Raw genomic sequence first — 22,039 nt, forward strand, 5'->3', positions numbered from 1 at the left:
ACCCTGTGTTGTTTTGATTAGAGCATTTAGACAGAGTTGGATGCAGCAGTGCTGTTCTAACAGGGAAAATTATAGCAATACCTTCCTGAGACTTAACTCAGGAAGCAAGTAAAATCTCTACCTAACCTTACACCTAAATGAGCTAGGAAAAAAAAAAAAAGCACAAAGCTGGTAGAAGGAAGGAAATAGTAAAGATTAGAGCAAAAAGAAATAGAGACTTAAAAAAAAAACAACAACCAAAAAAGAATCGATCCAGGAAACTAGGAGATGGTTGTTTGAAAAAATCAATAAAATCGATAAACCTTCAGTCAGACTCATCAAGAAAAGGAAGAGAAAGGACTCAAATCAGGAATGAAGGAGAAATAATTGACACCACAGAAATAAAAAGCATTAGAAGAGAATAGTATGAAAAATTATATGCCAACAAATTAGACAATCTAGAAGAAATGTATTAGTTCCTAGAAACCTGTAACCTTCCAAAACTGAATGAGGAAGAAATAAAAAATTTAAACAGACCCCTTACTAGCAATGAAATTGAAACAGTAATCAAAAAATTCCCAACAAACAAAAATTCAGAACCAGATGGATTCACAGGTGAATTCTGCCAAATAGTTACTACTTATTCTTCTTAAACTATTCCAAAAAAGAGAAGAAAAAGGAAAGTTTCCAAATTTGTTCTATAAGGCTAGCATTACCCTGATACCAAAACCAGAAGAAGACACTGCAAAAAAAAGAAAACTACACATCACAATCCCAGACTTTAGCCTCTACTACAAAGCTGTCATCATCAAGACAGCATGGTATTGGCACAAAAACAGACACATAGACCAATGGAATAGAATAGAAACCCCAGAACTAGACCCACAAACGTATGGCCAACTCATCTTTGACAAAGCAGGAAAGAACATCCAATGGAAAAAAGACAGTCTCTTTAACAAATGGTGCTGGGAGAACTGGACAGCAACATGCAGAAGGTTGAAACTAGACCACTTTCTCACACCATTCACAAAAATAAACTCAAAATGGATAAAGGACCTGAATGTGAGACAGGAAACCATCAAAACCTTAGAGGAGAAAGCAGGAAAAGACCTCTCTGACCTCAGCCGTAGCAATCTCTTACTCGACACATCCCCAAAGGCAAGGGAATTAAAAGCAAAAGTGAATTCCTGGGACCTTATGAAGATAAAAAGCTTCTGCACAGCAAAGGAAACAACCAACAAAACTAAAGGCAACCAACGGAATGGGAAAAGATATTTGCAAATGACATATCGGACAAAGGGCTAGTATCCAAAATCTATAAAGAGCTCACCAAACTCCACACCCGAAAAGCAAATAACCCAGTGAAGAAATGGGCAGAAAACATGAATAGACACTTCTCTAAAGAAGACATCCGGATGGCCAACAGGCACATGAAAAGATGCTCAGCGTCGCTCCTTATCAGGGAAATACAAATCAAAACCACACTCAGGTATCACCTCACGCCAGTCAGAGTGGCCAAAATGAACAAATCAGGAGACTATGGATGCTGGAGAGGATGTGGAGAAACGGGAACCCTCTTGCACTGTTGGTGGGAATGCAAATTGGTGCAGCCGCTCTGGAAAGCAGTGTGGAGGTTCCTCAGAAAATTAAAAATAGACCTACCCTATGACCCAGCAATAGCACTGCTAGGAATTTATCCAAGGGACACAGGAGTACTGATGCATAGGGGCACTTGTACCCCAATGTTCATAGCAGCACTCTCAACAATAGCCAAATTATGGAAAGAGCCTAAATGTCCATCAACTGATGAATGGATAAAGAAATTGTGGTTTATATACACAATGGAATACTACGTGGCAATGAGAAAAAATGAAATATGGCCTTTTGTAGCAACGTGGATGGAACTGGAGAGTGTGATGCTAAGTGAAATAAGCCATACAGAGAAAGACAGATACCATATGGTTTCACTCTTATGTGGATCCTGAGAAACTTAACAGGAACCCATGGGGGAGGGGAAGGAAAAAAAAAAAAAAGGTTAGAGTGGGAGAGAGCCAAAGCATAAGAGACTGTTGAGAACTGAGAACAAACTAAGGGTTGATGGGGGGTGGGAGGGAGGAGAGGGTGGGTGATGGGTATTGAGGAGGGCACCTTTTGGGATGAGCACTGGGTGTTGTATGGAAACCAATTTGACAATAAATTTCATATATAAATAAAAAAAAAAAGAAAACTACAGGCCAGTATCTCTGATGAACATAGATGTAGACATCCTCAACAACCTACTAACAAACTGAATCCAACAATACATTAAAAAATGATTCATCTTGATCAAGCGGGAATTTTTCCAGGGATGCAAGGATAGTTCAGTATTTGTGAATACTGAATACAAATGAATTAACATAATGCATCACATTAACAAGAAAAAGGATAAAAACCATATGATCACCTCAGTAGATACAGAAGAAGCATTTGACAAGATACAATATCCATTCCTGATAAAAACTCTCAACAAAGTAGGTTTAGAGGGAACATACTTCAACATAAAGGCCGTATATGAAAAACCTGTGGCTAACATCATACTCAGTGGTGAAAAACAAAGCTTTTCCTCTAAGATTAGGAACAAGACAAGGATATCCATTCTCTCCACTTTCCTGGGTACAGCAGTCAGACAAGAAAAAGAAATGAAAGGCATCCAAGTTAGGAAGAAGTAAAACTTTGAGTGTTTGCAACTGACATACTATATATAGAAAACACTAAAGACTCCACCAAAAAACTACCAGAATAAATGGACTCAGTAAAATTGTAGGATATAAAATTAATATATAGAAATCTGTTTTGTTTCTATACACTAATAAGTAAGTGGCAGAAAGTTAAATTAAGACAATATCATTTACAATTGTACCACACCATAATATACCTAGGCATAAACTTAACCAAGGAGGTGAAATACCTGTACTCTGGAAACTATAAAATGCTGATGAAAGAAATTAAGGACAGCAAAAACATGGGAAGATATTCCATGCCTTTGGATTGGAAGAACCCATATTATTAAAATGTCCATACCACCCAAAGCAATCTACAGATTTAAAGTAATCCCTATCAGAATACCAACTGCATTTTTCACAGAACTAGAACAAACAATCCTAAAATATGTATGGAACCACCAAAGACCCTGAATAGCCAAAGCAGTCTTGAAAAATAAGAACAAAGTTGGAGGTACACAATCCCATATTTCCAAATATACTACACAGCTGTAGTAATTAGATAGTGTGGCACTGGCACAAAAATAGGCACATAGATCAATGGAACTGATTAGATGGTCCAGGAATAAACCCATGGTTTTGTGTTGGAAAACTGTATAGCTACATGCAAAAGAATGAAACGACCTCTTTCTTATACAAAAATAAACCCAAAACGGATTAAAGACCTAAATATGAGACCTGAAACCATAAAATTCCTAGAAGAAAACATAGGCAGTAATTTCTGTGACCGAAGGAAACATTTTTCTAGATCTGTCTCCTCAGGTGAGGGAAACAAAAGCAAAATTAAACCATGGGGACTACACCAAAATAAAAGTCTTCCGGACAGCAAAGGAAACCATCAACAAAACAAAAAGGGAACCTACTAAATGCGAGAAGATATTTGCAAATGATATATCCAATAAGGGGTTAATATCCAAAGTATATAAAGAACTTACACAACTCAACAGCAAAAAACACAATCCAATTTAAAAATGGACACAGGACTTAAATAGACATTTCTACAAAGAAAGGATGGCCAACAAACACATGAAAAGATGCTCAACTTCACTAATTAGAGAAATGTGAATTAAAACCACAGTGAGAGAGGGGCACCCGGGTGGCTCAGTCAGTTAAACTTCCTGCTCTTGATTTCGGCTCAGGTCGTTATCTCACAGTTTGTGAGATTGAGCCCCACATTGAGCTCCATGCTAACAGCATGGAGCCTACTTGTGATTCTCTCTGTCTTTCTGTCTCTCTCTCTCTCTCTCTCTCTCTCAAAATAATATTTAAAAAAAAAATAAAACTACAATGAGATATTACTATATACCTTTCAGAATGGCTAAAATCAAAAACGTGTAAGAAATAACAAGTGTTGGTAGGATGTGGAGAAAAAGGAAATCTTGTGCATTGTTGGTGGGGATGCACACTGGTGCAGCCACTGTGGAAAACAGTGTGGAGGCTCCCCAGAAAGTTAATAGAATTACCATATGATCCATTAATTCCCTATTGGGTATTTACCGAAAGAAAACGAAAACAGTAATTCGAAAAGACACATGCACCCCTATGTTTATTGCAGCATTATTTACAATAGCCATGATATGGAAGCAACCTAAGTGTCCATCTATAGATGAATGGATAAAGAAGATGTGGTATATATACACTATGGAATAATATTCAGCCATAAAAAAGAATGAAATCTTGCAATTTGCAACAATATGGATGGACCTAGAAGGTATAATGCTAAGTAAAATAAATCACTCAGAGAAAGACAAATACCAATGATTTCACTCATATATGGAATTTAAGGAGCCAAACAAATGAACAAACCAAAAAGAAACAAGGAACAGACTCTTTTTTTTTTTTTTTTTTTTTAACATTTATTTATTTTTGGGAGACTGAGAAAGAGAGCATGAGCAGGGGAGAGGCAGAGAGAGAGGGAGACACAGAATCTGAAGCAGGCTCCAGGCTCTGAGTTGTCAGCACAGAGCCCAACACGGGGCTTGAACCCACAAACCATGAGACCATGACCTGAGCCAAAGTCCGATTCTTAACCAACTGAGCCACTCAGGTGCCCAGAACAGACTCTTAAATATAGAGAATAATCTGGTGATTGCCAGAGGGGTGGTGGGTGGGGGGATGGGCAAAATAAAAATATACTTGATGAGCAATGGATTAATGTATAGAGTTGTTGAATCATTATATTGTACACCTAAAACTAATACAACACTGTATGTTAATTATGCTTGAATTAAAAGAATAATAATAGCCTAGATTCAGTGTAGACAGTTTCTCAGTTACCTGTACTCTTTTTTGCCAAATTGATCATAATATCAAGGGAATTCTATTATGAACAGGTTCTCTGGTAGCATGGAACTCTTTCTTGCTTTTTACTGATCTCAAAATTTTAATTTTAATTTAATAAATTTAATAAACTCTTAGAATGGGTATCTTGGAATTTTTTCAGAATCTCTTTCCTTCCTTAATCATAATAAACCTTAAGCCTAAGTTTGATCCCAGATTGACTAAAGTGATTAATGTGTGTCTTGTACCATTTTCTAATACATATTGTTGTTTAAGTGGTTCAGAGTAGCCAGAGTGTAGGATTTATTGTTTTACAAATTAGCGTAGTCAACATTTTCAGCTCTGTTTAAACAGACTGTGCGCACAGATAAACAAAAAGGAAAGGTCAACATCCAAGCAAATCTTTAATTAATATTCATTAGTCTTTACTTGAGTTGACTCTTTGGTTTTAGGGCACGTGCTATGATTTTCACCCAGAGGAGCTGTAGCTTCCTAAGGATTAGGCCTTGTAACAGTAGGGTGTTTTGTCTGTAGGCAAATATATTTAACCTTCTCTAGATGTGATCATTTGACTTTTAAGTTCATCCATCTCATCCGTCTCCTAGTCTGTTCTTTAATTTTGGGTAATAAATAGGGATTTTGTTTTTAACTTGCCTCTATAACTATATTTATATGCCATTTAAATTACCTGTCTCCTGATAACTTAAAAAAAATTTTTTTTTAATGTTTTTATTTATTTTTGAAGGAAAGAGACAGCATGAGCAGGGGAGGAGCAGAGAGAGAAGGAGACACAGAATCTGAAGCAGTCTCCAGCTCTGAGCTGTCAGCACAGAACCTGATGCGGGGCTCTACCTCATGAACTCATGAACTGTGAGATCATGACCTGAGCCAAAGTCGGACGCTTAACCGACTGAGCCACCCAGGGGCCCCTCTCCTGATAACTTTTGACCCTTGGATGGGGAAAGTGAAACAAATCAAGAAATAAAAACAACCCTTTCTAGAACACAAGAACCAATATTTAAACCATAAAAAGGAACACAATCTCTTACATAAGGTCTTTATCTGATTAACAGTCTTTAATTTGTTACCTTCACAATTCCTTATGTGGTTGCTTTTTAGGTAATTTTTTTTGTCCATTTGTGCTTGTATTGTTTTTTTTTTAAAGGAAACACAAATGCATAAAAATCCCTTTTGAAATAAATAGGGATGATAATAGGGCGCCTGGGTGGTTTAGTTGGTTGAGCGTCTGACTTTGGCTCAGGTCATGATCTCACGGTTCTTGAGTTTGAGCCCTGCATCGGGCTCTGTGCTGACAGCTCAGGGCCTGGAGCCTGCTTCAAGTCCCATTTCTCCCTCTCTCTGCCACTCCCCCTCCCTCACTCACACTTCACCTGTCTCTCTCTCTTTCAAAAATAAATAAACATTAAAAACATTTTTTTAAATAGGGATGATATATTGCTGCAAATGGCATATCCATAATAGTACTGACATTACCTAGCTCTCTTCTGCATCACGCAGTTAAGAAGTGATATGCCTCTGACATGAAATACAGCTACACTGTAAAACCTTATCCTGCCTCTTCTAGAGATCTAAAAATGGTTACTAAACTAAATCTTTTAAAACCACTTGGAAAAGGGAAAAGTGCTTTTGAGTTGGGTATTGCTTATTAAACTTGGCTTCTCAGGGCTGTGGGAGAGATGTGAGATGGTAAATAGTAGTCTAATTTAGAAAAATCTTACCTTAAAAAATATTGCTTTGGTGACAGTTAAGCAGTTATTTCCCAGGAGTTCATGATGGGAAACATTTTCACGTTTATTTTCTTGTGTTTGTCATTTAGAATGCATAATGATTTACCATTTTCTTGTAGAAACCATAGGAGTGTTTACTTCTTTTCATCTAATGCACTTTACCTTCTCATGGAAGGAATTTATGTGCATTGTTACCTATTCTGCCTTCTATTTAGAGGTACTGATAATATGACAGAACACTTCTTAAATGGCACATGTCATAAGATGATAGAATTTCATGTTCAGAAATATATTTTATAGAGATTTCATATATTTCTTGGCAGGTGCATATGAAATCGCTTCCCTTTTTGACTTCCTTATTAATTTTTGGCTATTTTTGCCTCTCTTCCCCCAGTCTAGATACTTTTTATCTTGGCTTCCTTGACACTTTTTGCTCCTAAGTCATCTTTCTTAGATTGGTTTTCTGTATTTTATCTTTGCCATTCTGTGTTCATTCTTTTCTCTGATTATTAATCTTGATGGTGTTGCAAGACTCATTCTGAACCTTCTCTGTTTGTGCTTCTCTTTATTCCTTTAGGAAACTGATCTAAACGTAGGTACCGCTGATCTATTACAAGGCTTTACGGTTTACACCATGTTTTCATTTCATCCTCCCTAAAATAGATCCTTGTGTTTTGATGACATTGTTATCATTTTATTGATGAGGAAAGTTTGTCTCAGAGAAGTTGTCACTTGCCCAAGATCACACAGCTGGTAATTATTGGAGCCAATACTTGATCTTCGTCTTCTTAATCTAGACCGTCTACTCTTTACACCACACCCGTGGTACTCTCTTTACAGTCTCTTCTCCTAAGCTGTCTGTTAGACTTCTTGACTTATTTTTCTTACTTGAAACTTAACAATGGAACCACATTTATATTTCCTATCATCCCTTCAGATTTCTCTGTAATTATGAGGAACATCACTAGTTTTTTGCTTCTTAGTTTTTGTTTATTCTCCAAATTTGATTATTCATTCTTCTTTCGTGTATATTCAAGAAAATATTGTTAAAGGAATTTTTACAGTGTTTTTTTTTCCTTTGTATTATGTAAATCTTAGAAAACATTCAAGGTAGGGTGGTATAGCAAACTCATGTCTCTTTGTCCCTCAGCCTCCACAGTTACCACTGTATTGCCAATCTTGTTTCATGCATTACCCCCACAATTTTTTATTTTTTGAGGGAGCTGGAGTATTTTAAGTCAAATTCCAGACCTCCTATCATTTCACCCATAAGTACATTACTGGTAGCTCCAATAGCTAAGGATTTTTTTTTAATGACAATAAATTATCAAGCCTCACAAAGTACAATTAATATTGAATAAGCAGTCTGAACTACTTTCAGACTTTCTTAATTGTAATTCTCTATTGTCTTTTAAAATTTATCTAGGATTGACTTTATTGTTCCCTTAAATGTTTGGAAGAATTCATAGTGAAACCATCTCAGCCTAGAATTTTCTTCCTGGGATTTTCCCCACTTTTTAAATAGATAAATCGTTTATAGTAATCTTAAAAAAATTTTTTTTTTAATGTTTGAGAGAGAGAGAGAGAGAGAGCATGCACTTGGGGGAGGGGCAGAGAGAGAGGGAGACACAGAATCCAAAACAGTTTCCAGGCTCTGAGCCGTCAACACAGAGCCTGATGCAGGTTCGAACTCATGAACCATGAGATCATGACCTGAGCTGAAGTTGGGCACTTTACCGACTGAGCCACTCGGGCACCCCTCATTTATAGTAATTTTAATGCTGTGCTAACCTTTAGTGTATAGCTCAACACATTTTTACATTTGTATACAATCATAACCACCACCCTGATCAGATATTTCCAGCATCTTAGAAGATTTCTCATGCCCCTTTGCCATTAATACCCACTCTCCAGAGATAACCATTGTTTTAACTTATCTCACTACAGTTTTGCTTCTTTTTTTTTTTTTAGGTTTATTTACTTTGAGAGCGAGAGACAGAGCAGGGTACAGAGAGCATCCCAAGCAGGCTCTGTGGTGTCAGCGTGGAGTCCGACACAGGACTCAAACTCATGAACCATGAGATCATGACATGAGCCGAAATCAAGAGTCGGATGCTTAGCTGACTGAGCCACCCTGGAGCCCTTGCTTATTCTTGAACATGATATAAGTCAGGTGTATGTATGTTGGGGCTCTTATGGATAACGCTGCTATGAACATTCTTATGTATGTCTTGATAGACTTATGTACTTACTTCTGTATATACACCTAGGAATGGAATTGCTCGGTCATAGAAGATGACCCAGTGGCCATACGAGATACTGCCAGTTTTCCTGAGTGATCAGGAAATACACTCCTTCTAGCAGTGTATAAGAGTTCTGGGTGATCCACATCCTCAGAAGCACTTGGGATTGTCAGTTATTTTAATTTTTGCCATTCTGGCAGATGTGTGGCAAGGCCTTGTTTTAGTTTTCATTTGCATTTTCCTGTTGAGTAGAGATGGCTTAAGTCCCTCTTCATGTTTATAGACATGATCCGCTTTTGGTAGAGGACCCTCTACTTTAGGTAGTAGATCCTCTTTTGTGACCTGTCTGATCTTCTTATTTTTTAATGAGTTCTCTGTAGGAATTCTTTATGTAATGATTGAATGACTTGTAGGAATCTTTTATGTGATTTGAATACATGTCTTTTGTCAGACCCATGTATTGCAAACATCTTTCTGTAGTCTGTGAGACAAAGACTCGTTTTTTGTAAATGGTGTTGTTTGAAGAAAAGATGCTCTCAATTTTAATGAAGTCCAGGTCATCACTTTTTTTTTTCCTTTTTATACTTAGTGTTTTCTGTAGAAACATTTGTCCACTTCAAGGCCATCAAGGTCCTCTCCTCGGTTTTGCGCTTCACATTTATGTTTGCTATGTCTCTTTAATTTTTATTTTGTGAGATAATAGGAGTCAAGGCTCATTTTTTCTCACACAGCTATCCAGTTGACCCAACATTGCCTAGTCTCGGCGCTCGCCACTTTTTATTTTCGTGCATGGTGGCTGTAGCAGTTTAGATTACTCTTCGCTGATCCCCATGCTCATTCTCCCATCTTCGGTCCATTTTCCATACAGCTGTTAGTGTTTCTATGATATTTTTAGTTCTTTGTTCAACAAATCAAAGTGATTCTGTATTGCCTATCACAAAAAATTAACTTCCCAGGCTAGTTTCCAAAGTTTTATCTCCCTCATTTTCTCTTTCCCAAAATCTTAATCCCAATCTCTTATCCTGCCAGTACAATTTTTTCACCACCTCTGTTGTCAGATTGCTCATTTCTGTGCCTTTGCACTAACCATTCCTTCCTTTTGGGAAGGTGTCTCTCTAGTAGTTCCCCATAAATGTTCTGTTCTTCAAAAGCCAGTCATCATTCTCAGAAGCTTTTAGAATCAGCTGCACCTGGTTTTGTCTCTCTATCCTGTCAGTATGCAGGCACTCCTATGGTACTCGGTTTTACCTGTTACACAGTAAGTGTGCTTTTCAGTCATTTTGTAAATGCTGCTTTTTGTTGTTGTTTGAGTGTAAGTTATTTGTGGGCAGGAAACATATTTTCCTGTTTTAAACACACTGCCCTGGAGGGCGCCTGGGTGACTCAGTCGGTTGAGTGTCTGACTCTTGATTTCGGCCCACATCATAATCGTATAGTTCATGGGTTCAATCCCCACATTGAGCTCTGTGCGCTGGCAGCACAGAGCCTGCTTGGAACTCTCAGTCTCCCTCTTTCTCTGCCCCTACCCTGCTCGTGCTCTCTCTCTCAAATAAGCAAACTTAAAAAAAAATGGGAAAACCCTGGGGTTCTCATTACGGTGCTACATCTTAGAGTAGGTGCTCAATTAAAATTGATGAGGTTCTGTAGTATACATTTAGTTTCATTTTAGCAGCTATATTTTGATAAAAAGTAAGAATTGCTGTCATCTTTTCATGTGTATTAACGAATTATTATAAAATAAGAGGTTTTCTCCCCCCTCTTGTGTTTTATAGATTTCACGTTCATTCGTTGCCTTGTTATTATGTCCCAGGTGAAACTGACTTTTCTCTTTCCTCCTCTTTGTGTGTGTGACTGCAGCACTGATGCGGGTGACAGCCCTGTTGGCACCACCACTGCCACCAACCTGGAACAGCCTCAGGTTATCCCCTCTCAAGGTGACCTTCTAGGAGACCTTTTAAACCTTGACCTCGGTCCCCCCGTCAATGTGCCACAGGTGTCCTCAATGCAGATGGGAGCAGTGGATCTCTTGGGAGGAGGTCTAGATAGTCTGGTGAGTATCTTTCTTCTGTCTTTCTTTTGGTTATTTTTAATTCTTGATGTGCTAAAAAGCTTTAGGACTATTCAGCTTTTTAGAACTAGACCTTTCCTTGATGAGCAGAGCAACGTCCTTTGATAAAGGACAGAATTATTTGTCTTCAGAGAATTAATTGATACTAATTAATTGGTATGGGGCACATTTACAAATGCACAGGATGGTTTTGTTGCCTTGCCTCTAAATAGAACTTGTGATGTTTAGCCAACCTGTTGTTCAGCAATCTTAATATTTAGTATCCTTTCCAGAGCTTATTACTGTTCCTGCTTCTTAACTCTGGATAGCCCCTATAATTCCTTTTTCCCTAAACAGCATATAAATGATCTCAGAGAGATTATCTTATCTTGAGTCTTTCAAACCTTTGGCTTTTTTATATTTTATTGGCTTATGCCCTAATTCTGAAAGGCTTTGAGGCAGCCATTTGAGCCATTTGTGTAAAAAAATGTACCTTGATTACAGTTGGGAAGTACTGCTTGATTGGTTCTTTTTGCCCACCCCGCCCTTCCTCCCACCCATACTTCCAATTTAATTAGCTTCCAGGATTCTAATAATAAAAGGCTCCAACGTCCAGAGTATCTGTGACTATGTGCTACCAGTGGGAACTAAAATTAGTTTTTCTTGCTGTACAAGATAAATGAGAAATATTAAGGATAACCTCCGTCTGTGTAGCAAAGACTAGAAAAATAACAGGTCACATCACATGGCTCCCTGGAAACTAGGTTTTTAACTGAGGTAGAATTAGAGGGACTCTTTTAGCCAGACATTTGCACATTTGTATGTAAAGACATCCAAACAAACTTATTTCCCAACATGAGAAATTGGAAGACATGCCATAGATAGGAAAATATATGTTCTCAGAGATTGCATAATGCATTATGTCTGGGATTTATGCCAGCCAGTACAGGTGCATTTAATTTTTGGCTGGCAGAGGATCTGAGAAAATAGGGTTATGGTCCTATCTCTGTGGATTGTGCATTTTACTAATGGACAGTCACTGCTTTCAGAGTCTGTACACTGACCAAGCTCTGGACTCCAGCTCATAGGGATGCAAGTAGCACTCCTTATTGTCTTTCTTGGCAAAGTAAGCATTTGCTTTTCATAATTCATATTTTTAATGAGGAGAGTTGACTGATTATGTAAAAATAGCTTCTTCGTGTGATCATTCTACATGGCTGTATAGCCTCCCTGTAGACTCAGAAGAGTCTATGGAGTCTCATGAGACTGAACAGTGAATACTGAAATAATAACGGAGACTTCCAGGAATCCCACATAAACATTGAAATAGCTCTTCCTGTTCTGTTGACAAATCACCGACAGGTTATGTGTTATGTCCTTTTTTTTTTTTTTTCAACGTTTATTTATTTTTGGGACAGAGAGAGACAGAGCATGAACGGGGGAGGGGCAGAGAGAGAGGGAGACACAGAATCGGAAACAGGCTCCAGGCTCTGAGCCATCAGCCCAGAGCCCGACACGGGGCTCGAACTCATGGACTGTGAGATCGTGACCTGGCTGAAGTCGGACGCTTAACCGACTGCGCCACCCAGGCGCCCCTTATGTCCTTCTTAAGTGTATGCCTTACAGCCCTACTTATTAATTTACCTGATGGGTGACAACATAATGGACTCATTGAACCTAAGAATGACAAATTAAGCTTGAAGGATGGAGGGGAGAAAGAAGCCCTATATTTTAATGTTGTCTGGCTCTGGCTCAGGATTTTCTGTTCTTCTTGACCCACTTTAGTGGAGAAAGAAACAGACATGTTATGTGCTTATATATAAGCCACAGACATGTGGCTTATATTAGCAGTTGCTGGCCCTTAATGCCAGTGAGTTTTCTCCTTATATTTTGCTTAGCTATCCACAAGTATTACTTCAAATAGAAAAAATGTTGCATTTTTTAGGTTGTAGTAGCTGAAGTCACACATGGGCCTTTTTTTTTTTTTTTTCTTGGTAAAGGATGTTCTTTTGGGGGTGGGGAGTATGTTTCTCCATTTGGATTTGTAAATCCATAGCCTTTGCTATGTAGGCCCAGTCATGTTCCTGTGTAACTCTATTATTTTACCTCTTGCTGACTTCAGTATTCAAAATGGTATATACTTGGTGTTATAGCCCTAGAAAGTCATGTGGTTTTCAACTTATTCTGTAATATAAATTTATCTCAGAAATTAAGGAGTAAAAGTTTTGCTTTGTCTGTATGGGGTTAAATATGTATTCACTTAGAGAATTAATATCCTTTTAAGAGACTATCACAAAGAAGGCCTAAACCCAGCTGTGTGGAAGATGAATTTCCAAGACAGCCTATGCCATGATATTTTTTAAATGCTTTATTGTTCTTGTGTAAATTATCTAATTTAAAGGGAAAATAGTCCTCAGAGTTTTTACTTAATCTGTATAGATAGTTCTGTTTCTTGAATGAATCTTTTCCTTATGGTAATGCTTCTCAAACTATAATGTAAATCTGTATAAATCTTATAAATCTCCTAGAGATCTTGTATAAGGTAGATTCCGATTTAGTTGGTCTGGGGTAAGACCTAGAAGTCTGCATTTGTAACACGCTCCCTGGTCCATGAGTCAGATTTTAAATAGTGAAGCCATAGAATTTCTGTAACCACTTTGAACCACTTCAGTTTGGTGCTTGAACCTCAGCTGTTGGTAAACCCAGATGCCTCTTGCTCTTGACTTTATTAGTAAACACACTCCTGGAAAGAGGGCTTCTCGAGAACTCTGCCCCAAATTGAGGGAGAGAAACTCTTGAAATTAACTGCTTAAAGGACCTTCTTTTACTGTCTCGGACAAATAGTGTTGCTAGGAGTGGTAGAATTTGACCCAGTGTAAAATTAGGCCTAGGTTAGAGTTATGTGTTCACATGGCAAGCAGCTCTTGTTAACCTTAGTCAGCAAGGCCTCTACAGTGTTTCTGCCGCTTTTATCATTGCTGACTAATAGAACCCTACCCATAGGGGTCAGTGCTGTGCTGCTTATGAAGCATGACAGTTACTAACCTTTCATTTAGCTTTGGGATTCTCAACTCCACCTGCATTAATCCCACATTAGTACCATATTAAAAAAATACTATCAGTCTTTGGGCTCAATCCTAGAGTAATTAAGGAGAATTTCTGGGAGTTAGGACCTAGACATTGGTAATTTTGGAAAGATGCCCAAGTTATTTTAATTTTGTATCCAAGGTTCAGAACATTGAGCCAAAGGAAATTGCAAATGGAGTTAGGTAGAGATGTTAAAATTGATCTCTAAGCCAAGACAGTGGTTTTGATAGAAGATTTATATTCTGGTGGGCCTCTTCAGTACCTCCTACAAAAACAGACCTCTCTGACTTTACCTCTGTTCCTTCCCCCCATGACATTTTTCTGTTGTGATTTGCAATTAGGTGGTCAAGCCTACCAGAAATTGGCCAGGAGTTGAATTTGATCAATTTAGATTTAGTTATTCAGTCCCAACATTCTTTTTACTTTTACTCACTTTGCATAATTGGAGACTGGAAATTGTTTTTGTATTTTGGATTGTCTCCCATTTTTCTGTCCTTCTGTCTTATAACTTGATACTCACTAGAGAATGTTCTTCTCTTTTCATATTCTTGTGATCCTCCCATTAGATCTTGTTTTACCTTCTTTCATTATCGCGTTTATAAAATTTTGAGATTTAGGGAATAGAGGCTTTTTCTAGAATTGTTGTTAAGGAAATATTTATCTGTTTATCATTGTTGTTATTCTTATTTGCCATAACACCTGAAGACTTCAGCCTTCTTCCATCAATAACAGTGACTTCTAACAGCTGTGATTTTTAAACTGAAAAAAGAGTGAGTGGGGATATTGTTCTGATGTAGAGAAAATACACAGGGGTGCCAGGGTGTCGGTTGAGCATCCAACTTCAGCTTAGGTCATGATCTCGCAATTCATGAGTTCAAGCCCCACGTTGGGCTTGCTGCTGTCAGCGCAGAGCTCACTTTGGATCCTTTGTCCCCCCCCCACAGCCACCCCCGCCCTTCCCCAGCTTGCCCTCGCTCTCTCAAAAAGAAACATTCAAAACACACACACACCCCATGTCTCCTAGTTGATATTTATTTATTTATTTATTTATTTATTTATTTATTTTATTTATTTATTTAGGAGGCAGGCATCTTTGAAAATCATTGATTTAGGCAGAGCTGCAGATTTAAAAAATGGAATGCTTTTTCATCATCGGACTCGAGTCAAAGTGGATTTCCTCCATACTCTTTTCTGTCTCCTTACTGAAATAACCCCATTTTAGTTTCTGCCTGCCTTAGCATATTCTCTTTTGCTTGAACTCTGCAGATAGTTTCCTCCTTCTGTTAATATCAACTTAACTATCACCTTGGTGTTGGATGAATTGTATTGAAACTTCCATAGTTGATGTAAAGCAGGATAGTATACTATCTAAATGTAGGCTTACAAAAGTAGTTACTTGAGTCTTTGTTTCTTAGTTTCAGAAATCGTGTATGGGTCTTTTGGTGCCTCTAATACGAAACCTAAGAAAGTGCTCATTCTGGGTAGTGTGATTTTTCTGACAGTCCAAATCTTGGTTTGGTGTAGTGTGGGAGGTGACCTGACGCCCATGCTCATAACTCCTGCATACGTGTTATAAACGTGCAGCATTCGCTGATAGGTCTGACATCTGTGAGATCACTAAAGTAATAATAATTGAATCTTGATTTTTGTTGTTGTTGCCTTTACTTTCAGGCTGTCAGCATAGACCTTGGCTAAATTATAGCCTTTTATTCATCCAAGGTGCCGTGCACTATTCTATTTAGATAAATAGCGCTATTGTACATGAGGAACGGAAAGGAAGCATTATCCAGAGTGCCCTTTCTCTTTGCTGACAAAGGTTTTCCTGCCAGAGAAATGTCCTTTCAGTGTGCCCAGCTGGAGTATTGTGGGATAGAGGAGAAATGGCCTTTTCCTAACTCCAGTGTATGTTTTTCAAATCCTCCCACTCTATGTTGTTGTTTTTTTCCAGTATAATTAACATGCAGCGTTATATCAGTGTCAGGTGTACAATAGAGTGACTCAGCAATTCTCTACATTCCTCGGTGCTCACCATGATAAGTGTGCCCTCCCACCCTTTCTTTTATTTTTACCTTTCAGAAATTTTAAGTCGGGAACTATTTTAGTGATAATTTTAGTGTTTTTTTAGCCCGCAGGACTAAACCACTACATACTAGCTTTGCATCTTCCTATTTCTTCCTCTGGAAAATATTTGCAGTGATTAAAGAGCTTAAGTTTTAGAGTTGGTGCTGTTGTGGAGAGAGGTTTTTGAATTATAGCCCAGTTTTGCCTGGTAAATCTTCAGTGTGGCTTCTGTAACCCCATTGTCTTTTTTTTTTTTTTTTTTTTTAATATTTATTTATTTTGGGGAGACAGAGAGACAGAGTGCAAGCAGGGGAGGGTCAGAGAGAGAGGTCGACACAGAATCTATCTGAAGCAGGCTCCAGGCTCGGAGCTGTCAGCACAAAGCCCGACACGGGGCTTGAACCCACAAAGTACGGGATCATGCCCTGGGCTGAAGTCGGACACCTAACCAACTGAGCCACCCAGGCGCCCCAACCCCACTGTCTTTTTATCAATGTGTAGATTTGACCAAGGCTGGCCTCAGGCAATTTGGGGGAATAATTACTCAATACTGAGTTCCTATTTCTGTTCTGGTTTCCTGTGCTGCAACTCTTATAATTTCTAAACCTCAGAATAACTCTGCAAGGAAATTGGTATTGAACCCCATTTTATAGAAAACTGAAGGTGTCATAGCAAGTAAGTCTCAGAGTCAAGATTTGAACCCAAGACTATCCTGTGATTCTTCTAGTTTGTTGTCATCTTCTAAAATAGAGTCTGGTCTCACCTAACTTTGGTACTTTTCAAACTGGAGTACACGGTCTGTGGAGTACTCAGCAGAGTGCAGATGCATTTATAGCTGCAGAATAAACTTGGCTCATCGTCTTACAGTGTCATTCTTATTTGATGGTAAGGAGTATAAACACAGACTAAACACTGCTGTGTAAAGGCTTAGACTGTAAAATTGCATGAATGTTTAAGATAAAACACAAGGCTTGTTTGCCCTATGCCTCTTCTCGCTGTACATCCCAGGTGTTGAGTTTGGGCTAGCGTGCCACTAGGAGGCACATGAAAGCTTGAGAAAGACTGTAGAAGTGTATTCATTTGTGAAAACAGGGACCAAATAAGTTCATACATCTGTTTTGCAGCAAAAGGAACAAGATTGTTCATCTTACCCTCTTTGTAAGCAGAGCCACAAAATGCTGTCTTATCATCTCTTTGCCAGTGAACTGTGATATAAACCACTAGTGCTATCAAAGCAAATAAATGATGCACAGGGCATTCTGCTGAAAACTTGCTGTCAGAACTGCTCCGACAATAATACACTTCCTCTCTAGAAAGGACTTTGGCCTTAGGATGGGAACTGGGTCCTTTTTTTCCCTAATTGGTTCTGTACCTGTGTGTCAGAAATGTCGTTGCTGATAGGATGCTCTAGGACAGTTGATGAAACAATTTTGTCAGGCTTCTGTCCATTTTGTGATAATTTTCTCCAATAAAATGATTCATTTCAAAATTGTCCTCCCAAGAAGTAATATTGCTAGTATTCCTGTTTATATGGTTAGTAGAACATTCATTCCCTGAATAAATATTTGAGTGCTGATTCTGTATCAGACTTCATTCTATGTACTGGGAACATAGTTGTGTCTAGCCCTTGCAAGCATACGTTCCGGTGTGGGGAAGAGAGATGACAAACAACTCTATAGGCAGGTAGTAAGGACGGCAAAGGAAAATGAGACAGGAGGAAGAGCTTCTCCTGTGGAGTTTTACTATACTCCTCATTGGGTTCTGTTGGAGCTAAGAGACTGCTAGTGACACATTCTGTTCCTTGTCCCACCTCAGGAAGTGTTCTGTTACATCCCCCTACTTTGCTGTTGATAATCAAAGCCCTTTTTTTCTGTCAAGCTAAAGAGTCATCTGATGATTTTGTGGGATCTCAACTAATTTTCACTATTTCACATTTGGTCCATTCTTAGCTGTCAGTTTGTTTAATAGCTTTTGCATGGTTACGGATCCTTTTCACCAGTTTTAGTTGTATTTTATGATACTTTTCTGAATAGCTTTTTGAAGATCAAATTAATATTTGCAGCCAAACAGCTGAAAATTACACTTTTACCTACTTTTACCTAGGAGATGTTGTGTGCCTTCTAAAATCTAAAACCCTAATAGGAAAAACATAGACTAATGTTTTTAACACCAATAGGATTTTGGTACAAATTTTATTATTTGTGATGGAAATCACTGTATGCTATTTTTACATCATTCTATTTTGACTCCTTAATAATAACAGAGCTATCAGTAAGCATTCCTTTAGACTCCCTTTAATTAAATCAGTTCTGAAAAGCATTAAATGAAAAAGGTAATAATAACTCTAGACAGAAGCAAAGAAATTTGTGCGCTTAAGATCTGCACTTCTAATTAAGAGAATGTCTCGAGACCCTCAGCACCACAGGTTTAGAAGAGGTCAGTATATTTTGGACTGGCCAGATACACGTACCTGAAAGGAGCTAACCAAGATTGGCCATTGTGATCATTATTTGTGGAACTTTTTCTCTTTCTCTCTCTCTCTCTTTCTTTCTTTCTTTCTTTCTTTCTTTCTTTCTTTCTTTCTTTCTTTCTTTCTTTCTTTCTTTTGTCTACTTGGTGGCCATCTCAGCTGATAACCCCTTTTTTTTTTTTAATATTTATTTATTTTTGAGAGACAGAGACAAAGTGTGAGCAGGGAAGGGGCAGAGAGAGAGGGAGACAGAATCGGAAGCAGGCTCCAGGCTCCTAGTTGTTAGCACAGAGCCCGATGCGGGGCTCGAACCCATGAACCATGAGATCATGACCTGAGCCAAAGTCAGACACTCAAGTCACCCAGGGGCCCCTGATAACCCTTTTATAAAAAGACTTCTTTTCTTTTCTTGGAGTCGGGTAGACTTGTTGCCTTTAGAACCTTAGTCCTGAGTTCTCCCTCTGTATTTCTGCTATTTAGCATTTTGCCATTGGATGAGGGTGTTTTCTTTTGGTATCTAGCTGAACTAGAGTTGTGGGCCGACTCAACTAAAACTTTTGGCTCAACCTGGTTCTGTTGCAGAGATCATGTAACAATGCTGAAATCCCTTTAACCCATAAGTTACAGTAAATCACCATGAACTCATTGCTTTCCATCCAGTTATTGCAAGGATACATTATTATATAGTTCAGCATGAACTGAGCCCAGTTCAGCACTACTTCAGGGATGGTAAAGTGGCCAGTATTAGCAGTGGCCAAATGTTAATATTATTTTCAGTGCCATTTAATGACTACTGCCAACTATGATTTAGATGGGGGACGGGGGGAAACCAAACCACTGTGGCTTGGTTCACTAACCATACCACCATTTGGACTTGGGTATCAGCTTCAGACCTTTCAGAAAATTCTCACTTTTCAACATTTGAAATATTGTTTTGCCAATATTGGCACTTCTCCTTTCTTCATCTTCATCTATCCTGGTTTAGCTGGCATTATTTCCTTCATGGAGAAAATGGCAGCTGTAGTAAGACAATTCTGGGAACTGTGGGAAGTGGTTAGCTCCAAGAGACACTTAAAACACAGTATCTAGACACCTGAGATGGGGATTAAAGCCATGCCCTGCACACCTAACCCTTTTCATTCAGCTCCCACCAGCTCACTGGATAACAGATATTACTAAATTTTTACAAGTCCTAGTTTGGCTGATTTTGTACCCTACCTGATAAGTATAGCTGGACTAAGATGAATCTAGTCTGGCTCCAGATAATACCAACAACTGAACTGAAATGGTTGATGGCTAGTTGAGGCCAACATGAGAACTTTTCTGAGTTTTATTCAGTTTTCCAGCTTCTTTTTCTTAATATTTGCAATCATCCTGCTTGTCACTGTAGACAAGAGAGGCCACTCACTGGGTAATTGGCTCCCATCCTTGCTGACATCTCTTTATTAGTCACTCCTGACCATGACTGTGCTATCACCTTTGTCATGTTTTCCAAGAAGAGGATGATAACCTCCCCTAGGAACTTTTTCAGTCAAAAGGAAAGATGCTGAATAAAGTCTGAGTAGGTTACAGTTTTGCTAGTCAGAAAACGTATTGAAGCGGGGCGCCTGGGTGGCTCAGTCGGTTAAGCGTCCGACTTCAGCTCAGGTCATGATCTCACGGTCTGTGAGTTCGAGCCCCGCGTCGGGCTCTGTGCTGACAGCTCAGAGCCTGGAGCCCATTTCAGATTCTGTGTCTCCCTCTCTCTCTGCCCCTCCCCTGTTCATGCTCTGTCTCTCTCTCTCTCAAAAATAAATAAACATTAAAAAAAAAAAAAAAGAAAAGAAAATGTATTGAAGCTATCCTTTCCCTTTGCTCTCTGGACATAACAGTACTGTTAGGTGAACCTTTACATATTTGGCTATGTGTCTCTTGATACCCTTTGGGTCTTGTCTCTTACGATCAGATTTCCTGATTCTGGGTTGAAGCTGTGTTGTATCTGATATATTGAACATAAACATGGGAGTATTGGAATTGCTTTTCAGTTTCTTTAATGGTTTTGAATAAAACTGACAAGCAGTGTGGTGGGGAGAGTACATTCAGATCTTATCTGGCTAAGATAATGTTCATATAACACTCAAAGATAATAAGAATGAAATCTAAGAAAATAAGGGCCGTAAATGGGCTTTATTTCCTTTGGAAATAATACCACCAGTGAGTGCCTTGTATCAATGTCTTTTATTGAATTTAGCATATTGGATAAAACCACTGTTTCTCTTCGAGTGTGTGGTTTCTTCCTTGCCAAGTGCCAACCAGGTCCGTAAAGAATTCGCTCTTTTAAGCTTGGATTGTACACCTGGCCAGAGGGGAGGAGAATGGTTGAGGGGAAGAAGGGATAATAAGCCCATCAGAAAGTCAAACCAGATCAAAGCAGCAGGACAAATGAGACATTGTACATCCATCCCATCCTTATTAAGAGTTTTTTTCCTTTCTGCTCAAGTTGTAACTTTCTTTTTATTCAGGAGTTAGCTCCAAAGTAATTTTGAACGGATCAATCTTTTCTGATTCCAAATATTAGTTAATTCTTTAAGGCATTGGTTTTCAACCTTGTCTATACATTAGAATCACTAGGAGAGCCTTTCAAAATTCTGATGCCCAGGCTCCACCCCAGCACAATTAAATCACTACCTTGGGGGGGTGAAACTCGGGCATAGTGTTTTTTTAAATGCCTCCCCACTATACACACACAGGTGGTTGACTGAATTGTGTATCTAAGGTTGAAAGCCATAGTTGATAGAACCCAATTGAAGTACTCTTGAAAAGTTTATATCTTATTCCATAAACCTCCTGTAATCAGCCTGCCTTTGCAAACTTATTTTCTGTGGCTGTTTTTTTGTTTTGTTTTGTTTTTTTATATACACATATCTACCTTGTGCTCAGTCTAATTGGACTACTCATTCTTTTTGATCCTACTATTATTCATGCTCTTTCAGCCTTTGTTCATGCTATTTGGGAAATAACCTCCCCCATTTTTGCTTTTTATAATCCCACATTACCACCTCTTTGAAGCTTTTCATTATCCTTCAGCCAAAAGGAGGCTCTTCCCTTCAGTACTTATCTTTTTTGCTTTAGTATATTCCGTATGGTTTTGCATTCATGTTCTATTTCTCCTGCCAGTTTGCAACGTCTGGGTTTTATTCATCTATGTATTCCCCTCACTGCCTGGCATCTTTACATTCCCATAGTGCCTTGTATCCGGTTGACATTATAGGAGTGTTTGTTTGAATAAAAGGTGGTTTTCAGATGTCATGCTACAGATGTGTGCTATTCCAGAACCAGGGAGAAAGCAGGTGTGTAATATCTTTTCTCTTTACTTTAGACTTTCC

At 38.5% G+C, this 22,039-nt stretch overlaps 1 protein-coding gene across 4 annotated transcripts in view; it reads left to right on the forward strand.

Moving 5' to 3' along the window:
• Positions 1-22,039, forward strand: part of AP2B1 (adaptor related protein complex 2 subunit beta 1) — a 129,562-nt gene that overhangs the window by 60,736 nt on the left and 46,787 nt on the right. For all 4 annotated transcript variants that reach the window (XM_025918282.2, XM_086686663.1, XM_086686662.1 and 1 more), the window contains one exon: positions 10,867-11,059. In XM_025918282.2, coding sequence (XP_025774067.1) covers positions 10,867-11,059 — 193 coding nt within the window. The remainder of the gene's footprint in view (positions 1-10,866; positions 11,060-22,039) is intronic.

This window comes from Puma concolor, chromosome E1, assembly GCF_028749965.1.
Source record: "Puma concolor isolate L17-30 chromosome E1, mPumCon1.1.hap2, whole genome shotgun sequence".
In the NCBI taxonomy this organism is placed as follows: Eukaryota; Metazoa; Chordata; class Mammalia; order Carnivora; family Felidae; genus Puma; species Puma concolor.